Genomic DNA, 27,643 nt, shown 5'->3' with positions numbered 1-27,643 from the left:
ATTGGGTCCAATCAAGGAAAGCAACACTATATCAAATAGATAGTGAAAAGTTTTTACAAACATGCTGTAATAAAAATTCTGGTTTGATCTGGGCATTGCTAAATAAATGTGGCACAGTACCTCAAACACATTCCCAACTTAATGGTGTTCATGAAGCTGCGTGGATTAGACACTTTAACACTTTATATAAGGATCCCAAGATGAGTAGCTACATTTATAATGGTAGTACCTCAAGAAGTTGGGAGTTGCAATGCTCTGAAACTATGATTCTGTCTCTCATTAAAACAGCATCTTCGTCTAGAGCATCAGGCCCTGACGGCCTTAACAACTGGATGTTCAAACAAAATATAAATGAATGGGCGTCAATTCTTAATAACACATTTCAGTATATTTTACAAACTAAATGCCTACCAGATTCTTGGCGTTCGTCTGTCATCATCCCGATTTATAAAAAGGGTGATCGCTTAGATGCCAAAAGCTATCGTCCGATAGCGTTATTAGATGCTCCTGGGAAGTTGTTCACTAAGCTAGTATTAAGAGATTTTAACCTCTGGACAACGGCCGCCTGTCAATGTGACCCAGCCCAAACTGGCTTTGTCGCTGGTTTGGGTACCAGTGTCAACCTGCTTACTTTAAACGCCATCCGACAACAAGCTCAGTGTAAGAGACAGCCCACATACTTTGCATTTGTTGACTTACATTCCGCCTTTGATTCGGTCTCAAGACCCAAACTTATAAATAAGTTAATCAAAGCGGAGTGTCCCTCCACTCTTATAGACATCATTTTTGCATTACATTCAAAAACTAAAATCTTTGTAAGATTAAATTCCGAAGGTCTCTTATCATCCCCTGTATATACGTATAGAGGGTTAAAACAGGGTTGTAGCTTAGCGTCTGCCTTGTTTAATTTTTTTATAAATGATGTTCGTTGGATTTTTTCTAAAGTCGTGGCCGACTCTCCCATGCTAAATGGTGTTAGAATTAGTGCATTATGGTATGCGGATGATCTTGTTCTTGTGTCAAAAACACCGAGTGGCCTTCGTAACCTTCTGTCAGCACTTTGCAACTATTTCAAAGAAAATGAATTACTTGTAAACACTGCTAAAACACAGATTGTTACGTTCTTCCCTAAAGGTTTACGCAAGCATCTGTTAACATGGCAAATTGAGACAATCCCCATAAAGATAGTTTTAAATTATGTTTATTTGGGCGTTGTTTTTGATGGTTGTCCCACATTACACTCACAGTTGAACAAAATTAAACAAAAGTTAATTATGGCAATATGTCAGACCCGAATAATTGTATCCAAGTATGGCAAATTTACACTTAAAGCAGCCATTTTGTTTTGGAATCAAAACGTTGTTCCAACTATTCTTTATGGTATGGAAACACAAATCTTACCAATTGGATTTCTTAATCATTTAGAATCCAAATTCTGGCGAGCCATTTTGCATTTACCGCAATGCATCCCTGGAGTTATGATGCGCTACGAATTGGGCTTAATCTCATTATGTGCCCAACATAACTGGCGTTTATGTGCACTATTCCGCAAATGCTTGCTCTCCACGCAGGAAAACTGTGCCTTGTCGGTTATCTCCAGTTACATATTAACCTCACCAGAAAGGTTCCCGAAACAGTGGTCTTTTAACGTTCTCTCTATCATGGTAAAAGCTGATATCTCATTGGCCCTTTTATTAGATCAGCCAGAGAGAGCAAAGAAGAAAATCCATATGATGGATTGGATTGAGACTCGAGAAAAGTGTCTAACCTATAAAGATTTTGATCCTACAATATTTGCACCTAAAGCCTACAAAGATATCCCCTCGTATTTGCGCTTGGCTCCCTCTTCTGCTATTAGACATGACATCCTAAGGCTGCGATTTAATATCTGGCCTACTAGGGAAATTAAAGTAAGAAGAAAACAAATCCCACCAGATTTGGAATGGTGCAGGTTTTGTCAAAATATAACAATTGTTGAAACATTGCAACATTTACTATTGGAGTGCCCTGCCTCCAAGCTTTTGAGTTTACGAAACATACACTTTTCCAAATATTTTGGATATTTTGCACAAATAGATCCAAGCAATAGATGGATCGCCTTGGCTGCTTCTGACTGTATGGGTATAAGGATTGCTACTATTAATTTTTTAAAAGCTTTAAATCTGGAATGATTGATATATATTATGTCAAGTTAACACTTTTAAACTATGAAATCAGACGCGGAAGATGGTTGTAATTGTATTTGTATATGTCTGTTTCTTGATTCATTGCTTTTATTCTTGAATGAATTGAATTTTTTTTGTATTATGTATAAAATTGAAAAAGTTGTTGTAATACAACTCTAATCAATAAAAAAAAAAAAAAAAAAAAAAATAGTTAGCCCAATACAATTGATCAAAACTTGGATGGTGTGTGAAGAATTACCCAATGATCACTTTGATTACCATAGCAGTGGGCAGAGCCATCAAGGTGGATCATGCAGAACCCACCGGATTCTTTACTGCACAGCCCAATAAATTCTTCCAAAGCCTGGCCTACAACACCAGCTGCTACTTCAGATGCCGCATCCACACATCTGTCAGTGCACCTACAACCTGGCCTACACCAGCCATGTTATTCTTCACACACAGCTTAGCACACAGCAAAGTTAGCAACAGTTTAACCCCCCCAATAGAACAGGTATAGCACAGAGAGCGCCTAATATAACGTGCGCACAGTTCAGGCAGCAGCACAATTGTCGCTCAAACAAAGAACACATTTCAGCACAGGCAGAAGCAACACACGTTTCCTAAATGCCCTAAACAGTCAGCAACAGTAGATGCGTTACTTGCAAATAGCTGCAGCTGAGACAGCAGTCGTGCCAGCTTCCCTCATGAGCATTTACGGCAAGGATAGCAGGAAAATGAGTTTCCTTCCACAAACGCCACACATTCAACACGGACATCGGGAATGTAAGATTCCCTCTCTTGCTCTCCATTGGTGTCTCTTCATCTCACTCTCTCGCACACATGAATCCTCACGGGTAATAGTGATTCAAGATAATTAAGCACACCCTAGGTACAAAACCGGTGAAAGCACAAACTCCCCTACCCGCCCACTCAGAACGGGTACTTCATGCGCACAAAGAGGGCCCACTCCCTCTGTCACAATATGGGCTTCAGCGGTGAACGCTTCCTTCACCCACAGAGAGCAGGTACAGCAGAACGAGTGCAGCCTTCCTCTAGGTTATCGTTCTCGTCTCATCTGTTTCTATTCCGTTTTCTCATTCAACCTGTCAGTCGTTACCTCACCAGTCGGCTCTACCAATTTCGTCTTCTGTCCAAGTGCCTTTCACCTCCAACTCTGCCATGTTATCGACTCTCCTATATCCCGTGTCCCCTCGGCCTAGCTCTGCTTATCTCAACTTCATCCCTCCCACCACCTCACCTTTTTTGCCCTGATTTTAAAATCTATATATCTCATTCATTTTCTTACGTTCAACTCTCTCCAACTTGAACTCCTGCTTTCCTTCTCTGTTTGTGCCTCTCCCTTTTCTTTGGTTTTTCCACTTCTCTACCGTCCTGAGTTTCTTCTCTTTACCTTTATCTTCTTCTCTTTCTAATCCCCTCCCCTCTTGCACCCCTTCTTGTTCCACATTCTTCCCATCTTCCCGACCTATGCACTCCCTTCTGTATTCACTACTTGTTCTCTTGTTTCGCACCCCCTTCTTTCTGCCCATCATTTTTCCTGCTGCATTCACCTTCCTTCTGTCCTCCACACTCACCTTCTTTCCTTCCTTCTCTCCTCCTTTCCGCTCTCATTCTTCCACTAATTTTGTCTGGTGTTTCCCATTCTTTTGTTCTTAATATAGATTTGTTAACGTTTGCTCATTTCTCAGTGTTCTTGTTCTCATCACCTTCCTTCTTCCTCTTTTTATTCCATCCGGAGACGTTTTCATTTTTATTTCTCCTCTGCCCTCCCCCAATATCTGTCACATTCTTTTTCTGGGCGTCTGTCCTGCTTTTTAGCCCCCTAAAGCCCTCTATCAGGTCGACCCCTTTAAAAGTGAAAGGCGAGTGCCCCCACTAGTGATTTTTGGCATTTTTCTTATCTGGGCACTGTAGAGGTCAAATTGCTGTCGAGGCCGTCATACAAAGGTGCCGAACTAAACCCTTCCAATTATTGGTTCATAGCTCAACGGGTGGGGCGACAGTGTGCTGCTGAAATGAACGCAAGCTGAATAACAAAAGGGACTGCTCAAGGAGTGTGGAAGGACTTCAGAGCTACAAACTGTTGAAACATAAGGGTGGCGTCCTGCCACACAAATTAATATACGTATTACTCTGCATTCACACAAGTGAATGTAGCTCTATGTTTAGAAATTCACTTTCCAAGTGCTATGTGATCATATAGCAGGGCTTCTCTATAGGAACATGATTTAGATGTGATGCTACTACCCCCAGCAGCATTCATTGGGGAACGACTGCCCTGCATCTATGTCTATGTATTGGCATCTCTATGTTCACTTATGAGCAATTTGGACTGATTTTTTTGTTTTTCTGTTTTCCAATATGTCTGCCAAATATTAGGCAGGTGTTGTCCCCCAAAAAAACAAAAAAATTACAAAAGATTATGGGAAACCAAACCCAATGTTCAATTGACATTAGCTAAATAAATAGGCTAATGGTCACTATGTCTATGTGTTTTTTTTCCTTACATCTTCATTTAGCATAAGTATACAGTTTCTTTGATACTTGGCATGTTAAATGGTACAATCTTTGCAGCAAATGTGAATTCAGAGTAATACTTATATGAATTTGTGTGGCAGTACGCCACCCTTATGTTTCAACGAAATGAACGCAAGCTCACTGTGATGGCCTGCCCTTCCTGATGCCCCTTCATCTTCTTGCATGGCTGGGAGGGTGCTGAAGTGAGGTGCAGCCAGCGACGCCAGGGGTACCACACCCTGGAACCGCCTGGCCAGGCTGCAGGTGCTACAGCTGGATAATCACCAGTGCCAGCAATAGTTCCCAGTTTTCTCTACAGGTGTCGCCACTTTTTTCTTATTTATTTTTATTTTTTATTTTTTTACCTCTCAAGAGTTCCTCGTCTTGGTTTTAATAAATTATGGGTAAGAATGCTCAGTCGCGTTTTCATATTGTTTTATGAACTATATGTCATGTTTATTGATGCCGCGCACAAAAACGTTGCATTGTTTAATCTATGGCCTTTCAATTGCAGGTGAAGAAACCTCTTTCGCCACGTGAGCGACGATGTCCTATGTTTTTGTGAACGACTCTTCCCAGACCAACGTCCCCTTGCTGCAGGCTTGCATTGATGGCGATTTCACCTATTCCAAGCGACTGCTGGAGAGCGGTTTTGATCCCAACATTCGGGACAGCCGGGGTCGCACGGGCCTTCACCTGGCAGCAGCCCGAGGGAATGTAGATATCTGCCAACTGCTGCACAAGTTCGGTGCTGATCTGCTCGCCACAGATTACCAGGGCAACACGGCCCTCCACATGTGTGGCCATGTCGACACCATCCAGTTCCTGGTTTCCAATGGACTAAAGATTGACATATGGTAAGTTTTCTCTTGGTAGCTACAAATGACGGTCGAGAAGGTCTATATTCTGCTGGACCTTTCGGTTTATTGGCGTTTGTCTGCAAATTGCCTTGGTTAGTTTAAAGTGGGGTCATGTAGGTGGACACGTTTTTTCTAAACTGAACCCCAGTGGAGAAATAGGGTTTTCTGGTCGTTTCGCATACCTGTTCAAATTCATTCGCGTTCTTTACATTTTAGAATACTTTGCAGCTCCAATATCCCATGTAGGATCTGAAGTGCCCTTAAGCCCTCCTTGTGTGATGTGCAAAGAGCAGGTGCAATGCGAACTCTGAATGTATTCAGAGTGAAACACCGAAGGAGATCGCTCAGAATCCAATGTTAACATTCGTTTAGCAGTGTTCTAATGCACCCAATGTCACTGCACGTCATTTTTACCATTTCCTCTGAATGCTATTTTGTTTGCATGTCTCTGTGACGCTTGAAGACCCTGTATTTCAGCCGAATATGCACTGTGCAGCCTACTATGCAGTGCATCGAAAAGTCTACAGTAGTAACAGAGTAGCCGATAGACCCAAGCAAGCTGAATACATACATGACTAAAACCACTCGAGGAGTGTTTTTTTGTTGTAACTGCTGTCGTTGAACGACAATGTCGATGAACTTCGTTTAAATTGACCTAATGACATATCGATAAATGTGCTTTCTTGACCACCTCGACAAGCATTGGAACTTGTACCTATCATGGGTGCACTTGAATGTAAACCTTTCCATATTGGAAATGCTGTCCTTTACACTGGCAGGCGAAAAGTGCACCTTGCCCTTCTCTCTAAGGGACAGCTTTCTCCCGTCATTTCTCCACGGTATGGTGGAACATTTCAGGCCAAGTATGGTGGCCTCCTTGAAACTAGATTGGGCACTCTGGTTTGTTTAACCTAGTTCAAATCATGGTTCTGCAGTCCTTTTTTAAAGAATGTTAACTTTAAATAGTTTAAAATGTTGACTTTATTAGGAACCATCATGAACTTCACTCTATATTTAACCATCCTTTCTTCGTAATTCATATTTTGTTTAACCAGTAATCACCAGGGTGCAACACCACTTGTCCTCGCAAAGCGCAGAGGAGTGAATAAAGAAGTAATCCGGTTACTGGAGTCCTTGGAAGAGCAAGAGATGAAAGGATTTAACAGAAGCGCTCCCTGCAAGCTGGAGGCCATGCAGACTGCTGAAAGCGAAAGGTACATTGGCCTGCACTAAAATAGCTATACAATTTGACATTTTAAAATCCATCATTTTTGTAGATTTAGTTTCCTGACGGTTGCGCATCTTGTATATTTTAACAAGCTTCCACTGACCTATAAGTGCAATTGAAAATAATCATTTTTGTGGCTGTGCAGCAATCGATTTCATTTTTCTGTTCCTACTAAACTGATGCTCATATGATTTAATGAGTAGTACAAATGGTTTTATTGAGAATCCTGGAGAGGGTACTCCTACACACAACTTTTTTTTAAATATTAGCTGGTTCCCGCAATGGAAATTAAACCATAGGCATATAATTCTCTCTGGACATTTGAGTATACAGCTTTAATGTATGTGTGAGCCAGCGAGTCTCCAACTTCGCCTAGTGCTGTCGAGTAGGACCAGTGAGATGCATTTTCGTGTTCTTACGCCCACTCTGAGACACCCTTTTTAGTTTGCCAGCTATGATCTACCTTATGTGCCCTTGTGTCTGAAGGTCAACCCAGTTGGTCTGTACCCAGAGGCCTAAGGTTGACTCACTAGGTCCACTCAACCCAAGGACCCATAGCCAACATAGTGTTCTTTCTCACCGAGTGTTGGATGCTATCGCAGTCCTCTCTGTGCTCTTAGCATACGTAAGAGCACACGTACTGAAGAACGAACACCGGATTTGGGGGAATATATGCTGTTAGGAAAATTTATAGTGAATGCCAGCAACATCAGGTGGCTTTGTAGCTCATGTAATCATACCTCTGACTCCCGACCACGGCATGTTCAGTCCAAATGTGCATTATTTCTACTTCCTCTTCCACCCTAGTGGGAGGGCTTCAAGTTTAAATTCTCCACTTCAGTTTAATAATTTCAAACTGGCACTGCTGTGTTTGGTTTCAACCACTCCCATCTGTCCTCCTCTCCTGTGGATACTGCATCAACGCCAGGGAAGGCATTGGTAGAGTCTTGTCTCTTACTTGGTTGGAAAATCCTGAGGCTTGCAAACCCTTTCCTCCAAAAGGGAAGTTGTATATTGTTATGCACCAAAACTAGGGCAGGTGAAATGAAGCACGTGTTCAGAAACCAGTAGAATAACTGAAGTTACTGTACAGCAATGCCAGCAAAGCAGTGTAATGACGGATTGACCAAAAGAGTAATCTGGAATCTGCTTTTGCTACATGTGTCACCAGTAGGCCTTCTGGCTTGATCATTATATATTCTTTCATACGTTGGCGGTACTATGCTCAAGAAGGGAAATTTGAAAGAAAGCCTTTCCGACTCCTGCAATTTGGCGGGCATGCCTACGTATGGCAATATTCCACTCATTCGTCTCCTGCTATAACTCCAGAGGCATCGTTCAATATGTTTATTTAAATTTTTATAAATGTACCAACTCTCACGCGGGCCTCAGGGCACACAAAAAACGAACAAGACAACAGAAAGTGAGCTTCAGAAAAGAAGGATGGAGGGTTTAGATTGAGGGTGCATTCAAAAGAAAGGTTTTCAGCCTCTTTTTGAACTCAGTGATGGTTTTAATTTTTTTGAGTTCGAGGGGGATGGCGTTCCATTTAACAGGTGCTAGGACATCAAAGCTTGTTCTGCCGTTCTTGGTCAGGCGGAATCTGGGTTGGATGAGTTTGGCCTGGTCTTGTGATCTCAGAGAGCGTTAGGGTAGATATTGATTCAGGCGCTCTGTAAGATAGACCGGTGCAGCGTTGGTCAAGCACTTGTGGATGATCTTATCAAGATCTTGTGCGAAACACGCTACCTCACGGGCAGCCAGTGCAGCTTTCTTCTTGCCTCAGAGATGGGATGCCGTCTGGGGATACCCAGGACTGCTCTTACTGCCCCACTTTGGGTCACCTGGTTCCATAGCAGGTCAAAGACATTCAAATAAAATGCAACTTTCCTATTTTCATGAACTTCTACTACTTACACATTTGAATAAAGTCAGGTCCAGTGTCTGGGGCTTTCATGCTTTTCAACTGAATTTGGCAACCACCCCTTATGGAGGCTCCTTACTCCTCTGACCAAGAAAACAAAATGGCCTTTTCTTAAGTGAAACCAAAAAAGTGATGGGTCGAAGGTTTTGAATTAATCTGAATCACTGGGACTGCTCTGGACAACCTTCCATACCACCGTTTTTTAGCCAGTCTGCACCATTACAAAAGGGTCCAGCCATATGTAAATCCAGTCGTTTACTGCCACCAATGGGGAACAGCCCTGCCCAAACTGCTAGGCCAGGTCCCCTCTGCACGGAAACACAAACAACCCCAGTCATGTTTCAGCCATGTTGGTCTTCATCAGTGGGGTGCAGCTTTGTTCCCTATGGTGCAGCGAGCAAGGGACCCATGTCTGGGCATACCCTCTCTCACATAGGGAGACAAACTGAAACCAAAAACGTGATGAGTGGAAGGTTTTGAATTCTTCCGAACCACTTGCACTGCTCTGGGCAACCTTCCACACCACCGTTTTCTTAAGTGGTCTTTTAGGGTTTCACCGTTCCTGTTGACTGCAGCCTGTCATTGTTGGGAAAGATTTCATAATTGTATGTAATTTTCCCTCCATGTGGCAACCCCCACACTTTTTGCTTTTGTTTTACACCCTGATCTAGACTTTGCCAGAGAAGCGCAGCCTTCCGCAGCACTCCTCTGGGCTTTCGCTCAATTCTTATGGGGAAACTGACATGCCCTTAGGACAGTCAGTACTGGGAGACTTCGTTTCCCTTAGTCCTTTCCTCATGTTGCAGCTTTTGTGCGACATGAAACAAGAGTGCCCCGTAACTTACATTACCGCGCTCTTGGGTCTCTAGTCATTCCAAAGGCCCTAGAAACTCTTGCTGGACTTATCATGAACTGTGCAAGTGTGTCACGGACCACCGTGTTTGGTACAAATGAGTGGCCTGGCTCCAAAATGGCGAAGCCACAAGGTTCTTTGTCCTGTCCGCTGACCGTCTTGCCCTTTCATCTTCCCCCAGGTCGAGCCGACCCGGGGCAGTCCTTATTTGGTCATGCACTTTCCCGCGAAACACAACGCTTTTGCAGGCTTCTGCATGCCTTGTGTGTGCCTCCAGGATGTGGGCTGGGATGTCTGTTCCCAATACACTTCCTGGGTGCCAGAGAGTCTAGAGTGTCCTGAATGCCTGGGACCACCGTGGTCCGTGATAGGTCCACGTATTGTGTGAGTGTTTGTGAGCAGATCTCCCATTGGGTCCTCTCCCTTTTGGCACAAAGGGAACTTTGGATAAGAGGAGGCTGGAAACACCACTACCATGTCGATCTCCTGAGTTCACACCGAACAAGGGATAAGGAGCCAAGTATCCTGCAACAAGAAGCTGAGTCGAGGAACCACTGGTGACCCGCTGAAGGTTTGGCACCCTGAACTGCTGTCGTCCTGCGAGACCCGTCTGCATCTGATCGTCCTAGAAGGTCTGCGAAAGCGCTTCGACACTTTGGAATAGTGGGATCAACTATTCCCGGCACCTTCATCCAAACCCTGCAAGTAAGCCTCTTCGGAAGTGTCCCTGGGCCAACCAGTGGGCTGACCAGTTTACGCAGGACGCTTTGCTCTGTCAGCGCCGCCGTTTCGGGGAAGCCCTCGAAACATGGTTTACTCCTTGCTCTGTGTCCATGGCACCCTCACACCGAATTTCGTACACTTGGCATTCCCAGGTCTGAAGTGAGACGAGTGCCCCCGGACCAGAGTAAACGCGGTTGCCGTGTTGCCCAGCTGTGGTAACAACCTGTGCACGTCTGCTGCATTTGGAACACCCTCTACCCTGCATCCTGCTATGCAGAATCTACAAAGTGACGAGACGTCCTGATCATCACAGCTGAACCTGCCAGCAACATGAACTGAACTGGAGAAGTCTGGGTCTGCCTGCGTCGTGGCTGGTGAGTAGTCCATACCCCAACCGGTGGCCCCTCGCGCAGGAGCCCGGTTTTTTACACCGCTGTTGCGAAATAGTGACTATCCCGCACTCTCACCCTGCCTCTGCCCACAAGTGGAGGCCTTGCTTGAGTAGTGGGGACTTGTTCTGCATCGCCTTATTCACCTTTCGGAACTGCCTGATATCCTTGAAGAGGCCCTCTTTTGTCCATTGGCACCAGCGCGTGCAGGTACTTTTGAGCATAAGGCTCCTCTCTTCATAGGGCTCGGACTTCCTCCTAGTTATGTGTGTTTCAGATGTCGAATATATATATCGTATTGATTGTGATGTGTTGGTTTACTTTAGTATTATTGTGATTCTTTGCTATGGTCGATGTTACAAAGGCCTTGTAATAAATGTGTCTATATTTTTAATATAACACCTGTCTGGAGTAATTTTTAAGTGTCCTTGCTTTGTGTGCTCATTGAGGTCTTTCCGTCACCCTCCTCCCTCCTGAGACTTAGTCTTGACCGCCGCCATCGCTACCCTGATTGGTCTGGCTTGTCCAGAGGTTACCCTGTTCCAAGAAACTAGGCTGGCCTTCTGAACTTCTGCCCCTCCAGGTCCGAGTTCAGAAAGCCATCTTAACATTCATCCTCTCCCTCTGTTGCTTTATCTGGGATATTGGTAGAGAATAAAGCCAGACGGTGTGACTGAGAGTAAATTCCCTCTAAAAACATCAGTCTTCGCAAACTAACGGCTGTGCCCCATTAAAATGTGCATTTGCTAATCAACGACAAACCTCTCCAGTGTGTTTAAATATCATAGACTTATTTTACCCTGATTTTAGCGCTTTGTTCTGGGGCATGCTTTGAGATTAATGGAATCGAAGGTGGGGGTCATATTATGCAAACTCGGTGAGGAAAATGGGAAAATCGCCCATTGCAATTTGCTTCAGGAAACCTTTTCTTTATTATAATCTGTTCACGGTACAGCTGCATCCCCAACTAATGTCCTTTAACTCTGTTGCACAGAATTCATTCTTCCCAGTTATTGTATTATGGTGTGATAACATATGTGATCCAGAGATAGAAAACTACTGACTGAACTGCTTGGGTCTCAAAAAGCGCACTTAGAGTTCTCCACTACCCTTTTGCATTTGAAAACCTTAAACTACACCAGACCAACGCAGAGGCATGCCCCCACCTTGCAAACATCATTTTGAAATGTGACACTGCACCTCTTCTGCTGACCCCTTAATAAAGGGATCACATATTTGTGTGGCTCCTTTGGAAACATTCCCAATGAAAATGGCCTCTCCGCAGTGGTCCGGTTCTCACTTCCCATCTTTACATTGTTTCCGATTCCTGCTGCATTTCTTACTTCTGTGGTGTTTCATACTGTGCACCTTGTGTAATGTGTTCCCTCCTTAATACTAGGCTTAGGAGATAGCGTATGTGTCTATTCAAAACAAAAACACCTGTATCATCAAACGCGTTAACAACATGAATTTCTTGTCGCATGTCTCATTTCGGTCATGTGGCTCTAAATATTTACATTTGTCATGTGTGAATGTGTGTTTTTCTGTCATGTGGCACGCAGCATGTTTTATTTTATACACAATAAAATCAAATACCAAACCGGCATGAAGAACAGCACTCTCTATCCTTACCAATGGCCTTCTGTGCCATTCAGTTTCTTTGCACTCTGAAACATTTGTATTCATTTGAAAGTTCCAAATACATTATTTTTTGATGTACTTTACTGGTTTTATGACAGAATATTCCAACATTTAGTGCACATCATCTTAAACGTTCAGAAATGACCGTAAAGAAAACCATTTAAGTATATAACTGTAGCGGTATACATTATCATTCTCTTGGTTTACTGATACCTCTGATTCTATTTTTCATAGTTTGATGCCTGAGGGCTATTCAATTCAATACATCAATAGGTTGAGTACAGTGGGTGGAGGGATTGAAATTATTTACAGCTCCCATCTAAAGTTTGATTACCTTTAAACTATTACAATGGGACAATTCTTCAGAGATTGGTGTTATGACCTTTTCATTTACCCCAAAGTATTATGTACGAGTTGTACTGATTTACAGGCCCCCGGGTCAGCAGCCCTATTTTTGGAGGGCTTGGATGATTTCCTTATTTCAATAGGCAGCAAATACAAGGAACTGCTGTGTGTCGGCGACCTCAACATTTGGCTAGAGAATCTCACCAAATCAGATTCGCAAACTTTTATCCCAACATGAAGTTTTAACACTTGCTCATACTCCCGCTCATATACTGGGTCACTGTCTTGATGTAGTCTTAGCAAGAGGAAAACTGATTAGTTTGGTTGATACACTCCCTATTAGTTGGACAGACCATTATCTTAGGGTATTTTGTATTAAGGCCGAACAATGTCAAGACCCTACTCGAGCCTCTGCCGGCACTAAACTTGTGCGAAAGAAAAAAGATTTAGATAGTGTACCGGGGACGGAACTAAGCACGGCACTGAGTAAGTGTACTCAGATCAATGATTGCGATATCCTATTCCAAGAAGGCACTCAAATTATGAGCAATATTTGTACAAAATATGCACCTTTGAGAACCGTTGCTACTAAAAAGCCTTCTTAATGTGGTATACCACAGACCTTCTGGAGTTAAAAAGAGAACATAAATACCACAAAAATCGATTGGTATCGCTTTAAGTCAATTGAACATTCCCCGTTGGCAAGCACAGCATTGAACAATTATAAAAAAAAGCAGTATTTAGAGTTAAATCTAATTTCTTATCAACAAAAATCGCAACAGCAATAAATCGCCCTCAAGAACTATTTATGCTGACTTTGTTGGTTCCAACATAAATGCACCAGTGAAAACATCATCTGTAGCTCCTGCCAACGGCCTAAATAATTTTTTCAGAGACAAAATCCTGAATATCCAAAATAATATCAGCTTTCATGGAAAATCAGACAAGGCCCTTTTAATCAGAGGCTGTTAACGTAATTAAAGAAAATGTATATGCTCTGGAGATGACACTGACTGAGACAACTCAGTTTAGCTTCAAACAAGATTCAGAGGAGGATATTGTTGCCCTTCTGTCTCAATTCAAACCCACAAATGATTATTTTTTTCCAATTCTGGCCCTAGTCGCTAAATTACTTTTTCTCTGGAACTTACCCCTTTTATGACCAAGTTTGTTAACCTTTCACTTACTCAGGGGTTAGTCCCTGATGCCTTGAAACTATCGGTTGTCTCCCCGCTGTTGAAAAAAGTCAGTTTGGACCCTGAGGATAACAATACCTATCGCCCAATTGCTGTTCTTCCTTGGCCTGGCAATATGCTGGAAAGGGTGGTCACTAAACAATTACAGGACTATGGGCCTCATTACACAGTAGGCGGTAACCATGGCGCTATTAGCGCCATGGTTGCTGCCAGTATTTTACCGTGTCCGCCTTGGTGGATGGCGGAATTACCGCCCTACTCCAAGGTGAGCGGGGGCAGTAATTCCCATTCACCAAGGCCCTTCCCCGTTCCCATTTTTGCCCCCATAGGGCATAATGGGAATGAAGAAGGCGCTAATTACGGTACCGCAAATTGCGGAACCGTAATTAGCACCAAGGTCCCTTTGCGGGTTCGTTTTTTAACGCCTGCTAAAAGCAGGGGTTAAAGAACCAACCCGCAAAGGGACCTCATAATAATGCGGTAAGGGTTAACGGACAACAGTACCCTTACCAGTGACCGTTAACTTTACCGCCTACCGTGTAATGAGGCCCTATGTTGAGAACCACTGCCTTCTTCATCCCCTGCAATCTGGTTTTCGGCCCCTGCACGGGACAGAGACGGCATTGTTGGCAGTCAGGGACGAGATGTTACAGGCCAGGGATGCAGTTATGCAGGTGCTTGTGATGCTCGACCTGTCTGCTGCCTTTGATATGGTGGACCACAGTATTTTGTTGGACCGTATGGAAAATCTTGTCAATTTTGACTCCTAGGCGCTACAGTGGTTCACCTCATTTCTCACCGGTCGCCAACAGTGTGTTCAGGTCAGAGGTTTTCTTTCCAAAATTCTCCTCCAGTGCTGTGGTGTGCCACAGGGTTCTGCACTTTCTCCACTCCTCTTTAATATCTATCTTCATGCCCTTATGGATATCTTGGAGAAATATCATCTCAGATTCCATTCGTATGCTGACGATACTCAGGTGTTTGGAAGAAATAGGAAACGGGATGGAAAAAAATTGGTTACAACTTAATCCAAAAAAGCTGAGGTGACTGTTTGGTTCGAAGCACCTGCTTGAAGGAAATAGCTGCCCCTCACCACCCCAGTTTCTGTGAACTAGCCTTCAGTACACTACTAAGGTAAAGAATCTCGACTGCATTTGGCAGAGTGATCTGGGATGCAATGCCCAGGTCTCAGCCAAAGTGCAATCGGTTTTCTACAATATTAGTCTTCGGCGTCAAGCATTACCCTATGTCCCCACTACTGATCGTGCTGTTGTGCTCGGGGCTCTAGTCAATTCCAATTTAGATTATTGCAATAGACTTTTGGCTGGAGCGCCAGGCAAACCGATCCACCGCCTTCAAAAAGCGCAATATGCGGGTGTAATATTGTTTTTTGATGTAGCAAAGAACACCCCCATTTCTGGTCTCTGTCAGTCGTTGCTCTGGTTAGTGGTGGAAGACCAGATAAAATTTAAAATCGGGCGTCTGGTCTACAAATGCTTGACTGAACTGGCACCAGTTTATCCAACAAATAAACTTAAGCGCTATCGACCTACTCAAACCCTTAGCTCTGAAGACCAACTTCCTCCCATTATTCCTAGGACTAACTGTATCTTGAGAGGAGATTGCTGCTTCTCACTTGCCGGACCAAGACTATGGAACAGTCTTCGACTGAGTCGAAGACAGGCGAACTCTTTATTGAGCTTTAGAGCGAGTCTAAAGACCTACCTCTTCAAGTAAATCTGATCACTCTGGCTATTGTTGAATTTCTTTGGTGTAAGTCTCTACTAGGTTGATGTCCCCTTCTATTCTATGGTATCACCTGCGCTAGGACTTGATTAAGTTTGTTGTGTGCCCGTTATAAATCATTCAAATTCATTCTCAGATCTTACATTCAACGTAATATTTTAGCCAACATTACAAAATTATGCACAGTTTGCTATGTACTGTAAGTGGTTAAGCAGACACGACAACAGTATAGACAGAAATAACTTGTCCTCTTGAGTCCCTTGGTAAAGACTAATGGGCCTCAAGGCGAGTAATATTACATTGTTACAGAAATCCATGTAACAGTAAGTTCCACTCCGAGGCTTTGGTATTCTACCTTTCCTTTCTCCTGACTGGTTGGGTCAGGGTCTTAGGTTATGTTGTGGTTCCTATCGGGCATTCAGCCAATAGAAAGCCTAAATGCACAAATTCATGCTTTACACCATCCCAGCGCTGACAAATCCTGCCTTGTAGGGAAGAGAAAAATAATTGCAAAAAGCCACTTCCCGATACGGCAGACAGAGAAGCTGCACCATCCCTCCAGGAAACGGAGTACCCGCAAGATGTGACTTATCCCCTAGATCACACTCCCCTATGAACATTACCTGGACTAGCATTAATGGGCACATGAACTCGAACATTGCCCTTCCTGGTCTGCCATTTTGTTTGTTCTGCAGCAAAGCTGTGCTGGGCTTAGCCCCCTTTTTTGTACAATAAAGCCATCCTGGCCAGAGAGAGATTACCAATCTGCAGAGAAACTGAGCTGTAAAATAGGATAGGACCACAGGAACTGTTTTTTTTTTTTTTTTGGTGAGGGCAAAGGAGGTGAAGGTTGGCGACCAAGAGACCAGCAAGGGGGAGGTAAAGAGGACGCATCAGCATAGTGTGGCGGTGACATCTGAGAATGGTAATGTATTGTTTACTGAGCGAAAGTGGTACTGCTAGGTAAGTGTGCGTGTTTGTGTGGAGAGTGCGTAGAAAGGTTAGTGTAAGGAGTGTGCTTGAAGCGACTATTATGGAGTGAAAGGGTGTTTGAATAGTCTGGAGGGAGTATGGGCAGTAGTAGTGTGGAGTAGGGGAGGAGTAGTGTGAATGTGATCCACTAGTGACACAAACCCAGTAATACAGTCTAAAATAAAGGGAATGTACAGGCAAGGTTCTATAAAAATATATGTATTTTAATCAAACAAACCAGATGCAATAGAACTACCTATAAAGCACTGTACAAAACCCACCACTGTGGAAAGAACAGAGAAAATGCAACAGATAGAAGCATGTAGCACAGGGGAAATGGACACATTATTAAACGCAAAAAGGTATGTGTTTTGAAGAAAAAAGGACCCAAGGGGGCAGTTATCATTCAATAGTATCTTGTTTCGGTTCAACTGCGTCAAACTCCCTCAGGGTCAGTCGTTTCTCAAAGAAACGAGCTGGGGGTAGATCTCTGTCTTTGGCTGGGGCCTCCCTCTGGAACAGCCTCCCTGCCACTCCAAAACTTGAGGAGAACCATCTAAGTACCTCAAGACCTTCCTCTTTGCTTCTGCCTTTGTCCCCCCTCTCCCCTGCTGATTCTACTCCCCCTCGGCACCATGCACCTGGCCACCCTCTTTCCTCCGGGCTCGGGTACCTGCTCCTCTTGCCACCCGCACGGCCTCCGGGCCACCCCTTGTACTGGGGTCTGTATCTGAACCCATACAGCCCCCACCCCTTTGTTTTGGCTGCACTCGCTCTGTTTGTTGCCTTTTTATTTATATATATATTTTTTTCCCTCCTTGCTCCGCACTCTCCTTTTGTTCCCCCTTCCATGCACTTCTCCCTCTCCCCCTCTACCATGCACTTGCGCGTTCTCAGTGTCACTGGGCCTAGTAAGATCGTTGTTTTTGTTTCTCCTCTGTTCCCCTTCCCTTGCCTTGTCGCGCTCTGAAACACTTGTGTATGAGCGCGATAGAAATAAAATATCAATATCAATAAACCTCAGCTTCAAGCAATGGCGCAAGCGTATCAAGCTCAGTTTGGGTACAGTGGGTTTTGGGTGTCCAAGCAGCAGTTGAGCGGGTTCAAATGTGGTAGCTTTGTGTGGCTCGAAGGTGGCTTCGGTAGGTCAGCCCGAGGCGCTCAACAGGATCTCTTTGAGGTTGGGCCAGATTGAGTTGGGTTGTAACCACTAGGAAAGTCGATGAGTGACAATCCAGCGGTTCAGGTTGGCAGGTCGTGGTTGTCGAAATGGTGATCATGTTGCTCTGATGTGCGATTCAGTGAAGTAGCAGTTTTGTAGTCGGTCGAGTTGTGGTGTAATCCCTGGTTAGAGTCTACAAGTGACTCTCCAGCAGTTCAAGTCAGGTCCCGGCATCGAGCAGTTGATTTGAGCCTAGCAGGGGACTGGCTCAGCGAGGCCACAATGCAGCAACGAGCGGCTCAATGTGAAAGCAAATGTTAGAAGGTTCTGAGGACTGCCAGCAGTTGGCACTGGCGGGATCCATCAGCGTCAGTGGTGTCAAGCTCTGCCTCAATGGAATCGAGTTCGGCTTTGACAGCAGTCTGACCGGTTTGGAGGCAGCGGAACAGGGATGCTTAGCCGATTGTTCCTCCAAATGAGATCCACTACAGGGGCTCAAGGACAGGATGAGTCCTTTCAAGGTCTGCTCTCCCACGCCAGGAGATTCTGGTGCAGAATGGCAGGTACTGGTCCACAGCAGTGTACTGGGAGTGGTTAGGGGGCAGAGCTCTCCTCTGCCTTGACTGTTCCTTCACCTTAGTGGTTGAGGGTTTTGGAAAGTTCAACCTCTCCCAAAGAAGTCCAATGAATCCTTCTCGGGTGTAATTCCAGAGTGAACCAAAGTGGTTGGAGTCCCCTTTTTTAAATGTAAAAGTCTGCAGGTGATTGGACAATAGAAGTGGACTTTGCCTTTCTGACATCACACCCAAAATGCCTTGCTCTAGAGGAAGTGGGGTATGGAGAGAGAGAGAGAGAGAGAGAGAGAGAGACAGACTCTCACTCGTCTTCCACTGTACAAAGCCATTCTGACTACTTACCCCACCACCTTCACCCCCCTTCCTTTCTCACTGGGCTCAAAGGCCCTTTAGAAATGCATCACCCTGATCTGCGGCTTCTCCTTTTGAATCCCCAAATCCCGGCCGCATATGTAGCTTGGGCCACTGCTTTAGTGCTGCAGGAGCAATGGCTTGTTATATGGACCCGTGCCCCATTTTTTTATACAATGCCACACAGCCCATGTTCACTGTTTGCATTCATTTTGTGATTTGCAAGCGGCTCCAGCTATGAAGTTTGACACAAACTGGATCCCCCGAAAAGTCAAAGGTCAACGGACCATTCTCCTTTTTGACCTTTACCTCAGCATCATATATGAAAAGTAATGGGGCGTCAGTCGGTGCTTTATCGTCTGACCATTTGAGGTGGCCTGCCAGGGGCTATGCCGTTTAGATCTAAAATAGAAACAAAAGGAGAGCCAGGTTCCAGCCCTGGTGTTCACCACATGTAACAGCAAATGAATTGGTCCTTTGTCCCTCTATCCCAAAGCGTTCTGTGACGAATGTAACAATATTATCACTGTTTCTCTGGAGGGAAGCTTCTCTCACGTGGCCCAGCAAAGGCAGAAAGCGACCTGTCTCTGACCCTGGGTGTGGCTATCTGCAGGAGGACCATGGTTGGAGGAGACATGCAACAGAGAGGCAGACAACCACTGGATCAAAATACTCTTGTAGTCACAATTCCTAATGACACGCATGTGCCCCTGCAACATACCTACATGTCTTATTGTGATGTAGTTAAAGAATTCCCAGGATTTCTCAGCCAACCACCTTATTTACCTCTGCCCCCCCTTTAATACTGAGATGACGGATAGAGCAATGAAGAGGACCAGAAGCGGGAAAGTCTTTGGAAAATTTTAAGCAATGCTGGGAAGTTTAAAGCTGATGCAGCTGAACAGATTGAGAGAGCGAAGAGGAGACTGGAACTGTTGGTAGCTTGTTCTGATGCCTGATCGGAAAGCTGAAGGCGAACAGACTGTAAAAAGCAGTATGGTGGCTGACACGAACGGCATGCAAGGAGAACGAACCGAAGGAAGCTCACCACTTTGCCTTAAGCAGCTGAAGCCGCATGGAGCAGAGGAAGGCAATGTGAGGGCTAACTGGGTGTGCGTCAAGTCAGCACACCGAAAAGGAAGGCTGCGCGGAACACCAAAGCTGCCCGGGTTGCCCAGGTAAAGCGAATGGGTTACCGGAGCTCTTGAAGGTGAATGATGTGTCACAATAACAGCGCGAGAGAGTCGAAGTGATACCATTAAAGAAACTGATACGGATGCGAGTAATATTAAGGCAGTATCAATATCAATGACCCAATATTTTAGAAGAGGAATTATTGTAAATGCGAACTTTGCTCAGAAAGGGTTGTTCACCCAATATTGGAAAAGCATTATTACGTGGATGAAGGAGAGAGTGATTGGAGAATGGAAGAGCCCTGGCAGGTTAGTGAACCAGGCAAACCGTGAGTCTGGCACTCATACTATTACAGTAAGATAAAGTGAAACAGTAGTGTGGCATCCTAGCAGGAGAGTAAAGCAGCAGTGGAAAGATAAGTGAACTTTGTGAAACAGTATTGTGACATACTGGCAGGAGAGTAAACCAGGAGTAGAAAGGGAAGTAAACCTGAAATTGTGAAACAGTGACAAACTGATATAAAAGGAAAGAATCATCCTCCTTTTAACGATCAGATCAGTGAGAAAGTTGCAATTACCCTGGCAGGAGAGTACACCAGGGAGATAAAGAGGTTAATGGAAGTACAAAGTCAGAAAACTTGAACATTTAAGAGAATTGTGTATTTAAGAGAAGCTCAAGAAAAGACTCATCCCCCTTGGACAAACTTGAACTGTGATAAATTGACTTTTAAACTACCAGAAGCAATCAAGGGGAAGGGAGACCCGTTTCCTGGTGGAACTTTATTTGTTTCTATTTTGGAACTCTGAAAGAAGAACTACAGAAATCCCCTTGTATACATTATATTGGGTTTAGAGTGTAAGGATCAGTTTAGGGTTTTTGGACACAGGACAGAGGACACTCTTTGGTTTAGCATTCTGACGCAGACGATCCTTATTTTTATTGAGGCAGGGAAACCCCTCTTAGGATTAGGGATAGGATTTCCCCCAACCCTCTTATTATTTTGATAAATAAAGGTCTATAGCAAGCGCCTAACATGCCACTGTCTCCTGAGTCACTCGTGATGCCTTACAGTACACATGCAAATTATTCTCATTCAGAGCCATAATACAAGTGAGTATGGCTGTGGGGGCACCAAGGTCTGACAATACACGCTACAGTTTAGATCTCGAAACCAAGTCACAAGCAGTATTTAGTCTTTTATGATGTAAGCACAACTTTTCTTTCCTCTCATTGATGCATTAAGCCATAATCAGATGTAAAATAAGACATTGGTCAAGGATTAACTTTGCTTCCTGACCTCCCAACAGACGTGCAGATGAACCATTGGTCTTTCACCCACTCCCACAGTCTTTTTAAATCACTTTACCGAGGGGTGTGGGTCAATCAATGATATGGGTTGATAGGATTCCTGATCAATCCTTGGTCCCTTTTTAAAAATATGCATGATTTCAGCCATTCTCCAGTTGCAAGGAACTTCCTTCCATGCTGAAGCATACATGGTTGAATAGCATTAATAGCGGGCACCATAACTACTCCTCTCCACAATTTCTTTGCTATTTAATATCCTAGACTACCTAATATACTGTAAAAACCAACCCATCCCTACCCTGATTCCTAGTGTTGTGCAATGCATGCCAATTACTATTCTTTCAGTTCAGTTGGCATGCTAACTCAAATTTACTTGGTATAGTGGGGCAAAATGGATATATTCCCAAATGTGTTTTATACAGAGCCCAACATGGTACTGCTCTATAGAACCCTTAGTTCTAAGCCTACAATGATTGTGGCTCATTGTTCTTTGCTGCCTCAAAAAGCGAAGACCCAATCTGATGATTGTATGCTTGTTTTGGTATTTTTAATATATGATAGGACATTTATAACGCACCTGTACACAATTTTAGGTGCGACATGACAGGGAGGGGAAACAAAGGGAAGACAAAAACAACTATCTTACTAGGCCTTGTGTCATTCAGATCGTGCAAGTGCAGGGAAGAGGGAGCGGAGAAGTTCCTGAGAGGAGAGGAGAGGAGGGAAGGGGAGAAGTGCAGGTACATAAGTATTCTTATTGTTACTAAGTACTTAATGAGAACTCGACGCCTTTAACAGGGCTTCCTACTCATTTTTAACCGGTCCTATTTCACGTTTCTACACTTCATTTTTATTTTAAAATGGGTTTTATTGATTTTCGGCATTAATCATAGTACATCATCACAACATAACCATCTTAGTCGATGGCATGCGATAACATTGCTGACATTGAGGGTAGTAACATTAGCAGTAATATGAATGTGCCTCTCAATGTGTTTATGCTTTCCAAAGTCGTGCATAGCAGCATGTAAACCAACAGTAAACAAAATAATAGAGCTCTTTTGAACCCACCAATCAGCAGGTCCTTTGGTACCATAGGAGGGAGTCGTAGTACTGACACAAGTGGGGAGGTCTACCCTGGGGGCGGGTCACCATAAATCAGTTATAGGTGTATTTCTATTTTATGTCGACTACAGCGTAATATCGTCCTTGCTCAGGGTGGTTTGTCATTGGAGGGTTGAAACATCAGTACATTCAAGTCTCTCCTTGCGACAAATGCGCTTGACTTCTCACCTTCCTCGTCCCGTGTAGCCCAATCCCACGCTTTTGTTTTAGCAAGACACCAGTGTTCAAATTCCTTGTACCACTGGTTGTCCTGGGGACCCTGTCTACTTTTCCAAGACATAGCACTACATCTCTTAGCCAAAATACATGCCAGATCCATAAATGCGATCACATGCCTTCGTTTTGCTGGCCTGGGGTATATTCCCAGAAGACATTCCAGTGGGTTCCACTCAAACCTAACAACCCACACTCCCCTACATGCCTGCTCAATGCGACACCATAATGTCCGCACCCTTGTGCATTCTCGTAGCATATGCATCAAATCTGCCCCCTCTTCATTGCACCAAGGGCACCATTTCTTTGTTAAAGTGTGCCACTCCACTGAGGGCCATGTACGTATGGTGCAGTACATTAAGTTGGATATGGTGGAACCGCACATTTTAGATACATTTTTAACGAAAGACAAAGCCTGTTCCCATTTGTATTTCTGTAATTTGTGAACCCATATCCCTCTCCCATTTGGCCTTCAGCCTTTCGTGTGTTGTGTTGGACTTGCCCAGAAGACATTCATAGATTCTAGATGTTGGCCTACAGCCATCTTCCAGATTGTACAACAGGGATAAAGGTACTTCTTCTTCCGGTTCAGCAGGCCATCCCTGCCACTTTTGTTTAGCTACCTTCTGCACCTTCATATATCATATGAATTGACTGCCAGGCAGTTCCTCATTCTGCATCAGGCTGTCCAGCTCCCTAAATTTCCTGTTGGCAAACATGCCCTCCATGTGTATATGCCATGCTTTTCCCAGGTTCTGGCCACTCTCGGGTCTGCCAAGTTAAAGCCAGTATCCGCGACAATAGGGGCATTTCGTGAGTGGGGTGTATCAAGCGAATGATCTTCAGCACCCTAGCCCAAATCTTCCTACCCAGTCTCACTATCAAGCATTGGGAGCCCATGCAAGGTCCAGGAACCCACAATATTTCCTTGAGTTTGGCCGGTTTCACTACCGACTGTAATAGGTTGGTTTCAGCAGTGACACCATCCAATAGCCACAGTGTCGTCTATCGCAATTGGGCAGCCAAAAACTATAGTTCTAAGTTCGGGAGCTGCACCCTGCCCTCCTGGTACAGTAAGTATAGTGTCTTAAGTGCAATTCTGCAGCAGTCCCTCCCCCATAGAAAATCACTGATTATGATTTCTTGGTTCCTAAAGAACCATGGCTCTTTATAATAATGTACATTTGTGAATGCGTACAGCAGTTTTGGAAGAATTATTGTTATAGAGACCCTACCCATAAGCAAAGTGGCAAACGGAACCAGAATTTCCTAGACTTCCTTATCCCATCCATTATCCTAATCTATTATGCCAGTGTGTACCCTTTGGTATATGTGCTATCTGGAACCCTAGGTATTTAAATGTGATTGTTTCCCACTTCAGTCCCAGGTCCGGTAAATCCTCTGTAGCTTCCCATTAGACCAGACAGTGGGAAAAGACATGATTTATGACTACTAAACGCAATCCCTTACAGTTTTGCAAAGTCGTCCAAGACATCTAGTATTATGGGGAGATTGTGGGTTGGCTCACATAAATATGACAAAACGTCATCCGCATATAGCGATATAAGGTGTCTTGTATCTCCCACGTCAATACTCCCTGCCAGGTATTCTTGCCGTAGGTATACCGCCAGACGATCCAACGCCAGTATATATAGCATCGGTGAGAGTGGGCCCACCTGACGGGTCCCACTTTGTATGTTCCATACCGTGATATACATTTCCCAGATTTAACCCTAGCCACCGGGCTGGTGTACAGCATTTTAACCCACTTAATGAATAGTTCCCCGAACCCAAATCCCCTCGGTACTGCATACATTAATTCCCAAAATACAGAGCCAAATGCCTTAATGGAATCCAGCGATGCTATCACTAGGTGTGCCTGTCGATCGTTGGTTTGATCTATTACGTGCTTTACCCTACGCAGGTTAGAGGCCGTGCTACGGCCAGGTACGAATCCTGTCTGGTCAGTATGTATGATGGTCTTTATAGCTCTGCGCAGGCAGCCCGCCAGTAAATTTGTAATTATTTTAGCATCATAATTCAACATGGCCAGTGGGCAATAGGACCCACAGCTCTCCATGGGTTTCCCTGGTTTAGGTATGGGTATCACCATCGTTTCTCGTATATACCCCATGGTAGAACACCTTTTCTACGCCTCCTCATGGACGCTTTGGAGCGGCATCGCTAATATTGAGCTATATGTCTTGTAAAATTCTCACGGCAATCCGTCACTCCCCAGGGCCTTACCCGCAGCTAGTGCTGTTATTGCCTCCCTCACCTCTTCCAAGGAAATGGGCTTATCCAAATCCTCAACCTGTTCTCTTGTTAGTTGCGCAAACCGGATCTGGTTAAGAGCATCCTCAATCTCCCCCTGAGGCATCTGCGTGTCATTCCTATACAACTGAGAGTAAAGCGCAGCGAAGATGTGGTTTGAGGGGGTATGGATCTATCCAGGAGTACATCCACACTCCCCTTTGATCCACGTAACCACACAGGATCGCATATCTCCCATCCTTTTCTGTCGCCACTTCTGATACCTGTAGGGGAACTGCTGCATCAACCCATATAAAGACACCTCTAGCGAATTGTGAGAATATGGAGCCATATCCCGTTCCGTTTCATTTTACCAAAAGATGTTCTTGTCCCTCCGGTAGCAGGTGGGTCTCCTGCAACAGGGCTATGGATATCCGCTTCGTCCGGAGGTAGCACCTCACCCTATTTCTTCTTACCTATGATCCCAGTCCTCTCACATTCCAAGATAACTTTACTTGTGTCATAGAGATATTTAGTATCCAGCCATACCTCCCACTTTCTACAGGCCCATATGGTCTGTCTCCCATATCTGCCCCGCTCCTCACTCCCCAATGTTTCATGGATCCAACCTGGGACCCATTTTTCTTGCGACCAGCTATATTTCACCCACCCCCCCATTGCGTATCTGTTTTGAGCTCTTTATAACAAACAAACCAAACCAAATACAACAGCCCCTTAAACCCAGGACATAAACACCGCCCACCAGAGAATCTCTGTTAGGGCCTACCCATACCACCAAAGCTACACTAAGACATTGTATACCAGGCAATGCCAGCAAACGGCTGGCCACAAGTAAGACCACGTTAGGGGTTGTCCAAACGCCACCCAGTGGTGACGTTGCTAGCCCCACTTGTTCTCAGCTTCCACACGGCAGCATCCCCACATCAGTTTGTAGCGCAACCAGTTCAAGTCAAATGTGTTACTGTGCTCTGCGCCACCCATGGGGCCTGAGCCCACCTTACAAGGTCAGCTGGTTCATTTTGACCGAGATGCAATAGGGCCACCACAAGGAGCTGTATGTGGAGTATCTCAGTCTAGTTGCCACTGCAATTCACATTTCTCTCAGCTCCTGCTCGTAACGACTATCAAACGGACGGTTCCTTGTTGCCTCTGGCGTCCTCTTTATCTCCATTCCCCCAAATTATTGTGTTCGAGCCACATATTTGCTGCAGCCTCAAGGAAATGTGTTTTTCCCTCTGTACACAATCTTCAGCCTGGCCGGGTACATTTGCATTTTATTCCAAGCCATCAGAGCTGCGCTTTGATGGGCACAAATGTGTTCCGTTTCTGTTGCACCATGGGTGTATAGTCTGGTCATATTGCTATCTTGGCATTGCCTCTTTGTATTGTCCCACCTGGAAAACTGAAGTATCACTTCTCTGTCTCTAAAGTTTATGATCCTAACAATGACCGGCCTAGGATATGAGATAGGTGGTGGTTTCTTCTGGAGGGACCTGTGTACTCTTTCCACCGCAAACCCATGTGATAATTTCTCTGGGCCAATCTCTTGTAGTAGCGGGTTCTCAACATATCCCGTCGGGTCCTGGCCCTCAGTGTCTTCAGGCAGTCCTAGCACCCTTATATTGTTCCTACGGGACCTACCCTCCGTGTCCTCAGCTCGAGATTCCAGTATAGCATTTCGTGACTCCAGCACTTTAATTTTCGCTGTTAAATCTCTGGTGGCTGTAGCCGTGTCCTTCAGGGTTGCCTCAGCTGTCGTGACCCTCTCTGCAAGCGAGCGTACATCTTGTTGAAGTAACTGCATGTCTATGCTCACAATGTCAATTTTCCCCTCCAGTGAGTATCTCAAGTCTGCAATAGCAGCCAACACCTTGGACTCCTATGGGTCGCCCTGTGACACCGCCATCTCACTCTGTGCCGATCCACTCTGTGCCACGCTCCGAGCCTTCGCTTGCCCCCCAAAAGAGTCCATTATCGAACCTTTCTATTTTTAGTAGGGGACCTCTCGGGTGCGTATTGTGTTCTGCCTTCACGTCCTGCCGTTTGTTTCTTGCGAGATTATATGATGTTTGTTTCCTGCACCTTCAGTCCTATGGCATTTCCAGAGAGCAAAGTGTGAGTTTTTGCCCTAACGCAACCAGCAGTGTGTGTGTAAGGGCCCGGGGGAGCTGCACATATATTGCTTTGCTCAAGCACATCTCTTACCAGTAGTAAAACAATATGCAATCTTCAGGCAGGCCAGTTTGCAGGTTCTGCTGTGTCCACCCTCACATGTGTCTCCATGTTAGCGTTCTAGGTACCAGTGCCTGCCAGTATCTATTCCTCTGCTAGACCTAGCTGGTCAGGGAGCGACTACAATCACTGCTATCTTTATCGTGTGTCTGGGTGCCTGGAGCCACAAACGCTCACCGGTCTGCTTTACCTGCCTACTGTAAACCGCACAGCACCCTCAGGATATCCCCCGCTCCTCAGACACCCGGAGTGTGTGCCCAATCTTTCTGCTGTTGTCTCCGCGTCTGCCGTTGTCACAGCCACCCAGAGGCCCCTTCTGCGCATCCGCAGCAGGCCCGCGTGCCTCGCCACTGCAGTCGCAGTTCGTCCCAATCAGCAGCATACACTAATGCAGTCTCCCTCTCCCGGCTAACTCACCATGCGTTCTTGCTCTCACGACGCTGTGGCTGTCTCTCCTTCCTGTGGTCGCTGCACAGGTTTCCACCACTGCATGGGAGGGGGGGGGGGTAAAGCCTGTGTTGTTCAGTCTGGGTCGCCCCAACACTTCGGTTCCTCTTCAACATTCGCCCCACTACTCAGTTCGTTGCCGTGGGTCCAACCTAGCCGTCATCTCGGGACCTGTCATGTTGATCTTTCACACAATCTCATAGGCTACGGGAACTCTGTTTCTTCAAACAAAGCAGGAC

The 27,643-nt window shown here is 44.9% G+C and overlaps 1 protein-coding gene across 1 annotated transcript in view; it reads left to right on the top strand.

Moving 5' to 3' along the window:
* The window catches only part of ANKRD46 (ankyrin repeat domain 46), a 148,591-nt gene that overhangs the window by 84,880 nt on the left and 36,068 nt on the right, over positions 1–27,643 (top strand). Inside the window, exons 2-3 of the mRNA XM_069621439.1 lie at positions 5,221–5,563; positions 6,622–6,780. Of these exons, the coding sequence (XP_069477540.1) occupies positions 5,253–5,563; positions 6,622–6,780 (470 nt within the window). The 5' untranslated portion in view covers positions 5,221–5,252. The remainder of the gene's footprint in view (positions 1–5,220; positions 5,564–6,621; positions 6,781–27,643) is intronic.

This window comes from Ambystoma mexicanum, chromosome 5q, assembly GCF_040938575.1.
Source record: "Ambystoma mexicanum isolate Mex_15411 chromosome 5q, UKY_AmexF1_1, whole genome shotgun sequence".
Lineage (NCBI taxonomy): Eukaryota > Metazoa > Chordata > Amphibia > Caudata > Ambystomatidae > Ambystoma > Ambystoma mexicanum.
Note: the sequence above shows the minus strand (reverse complement) of the source record. Positions and strands in the feature narration are given on the sequence as shown.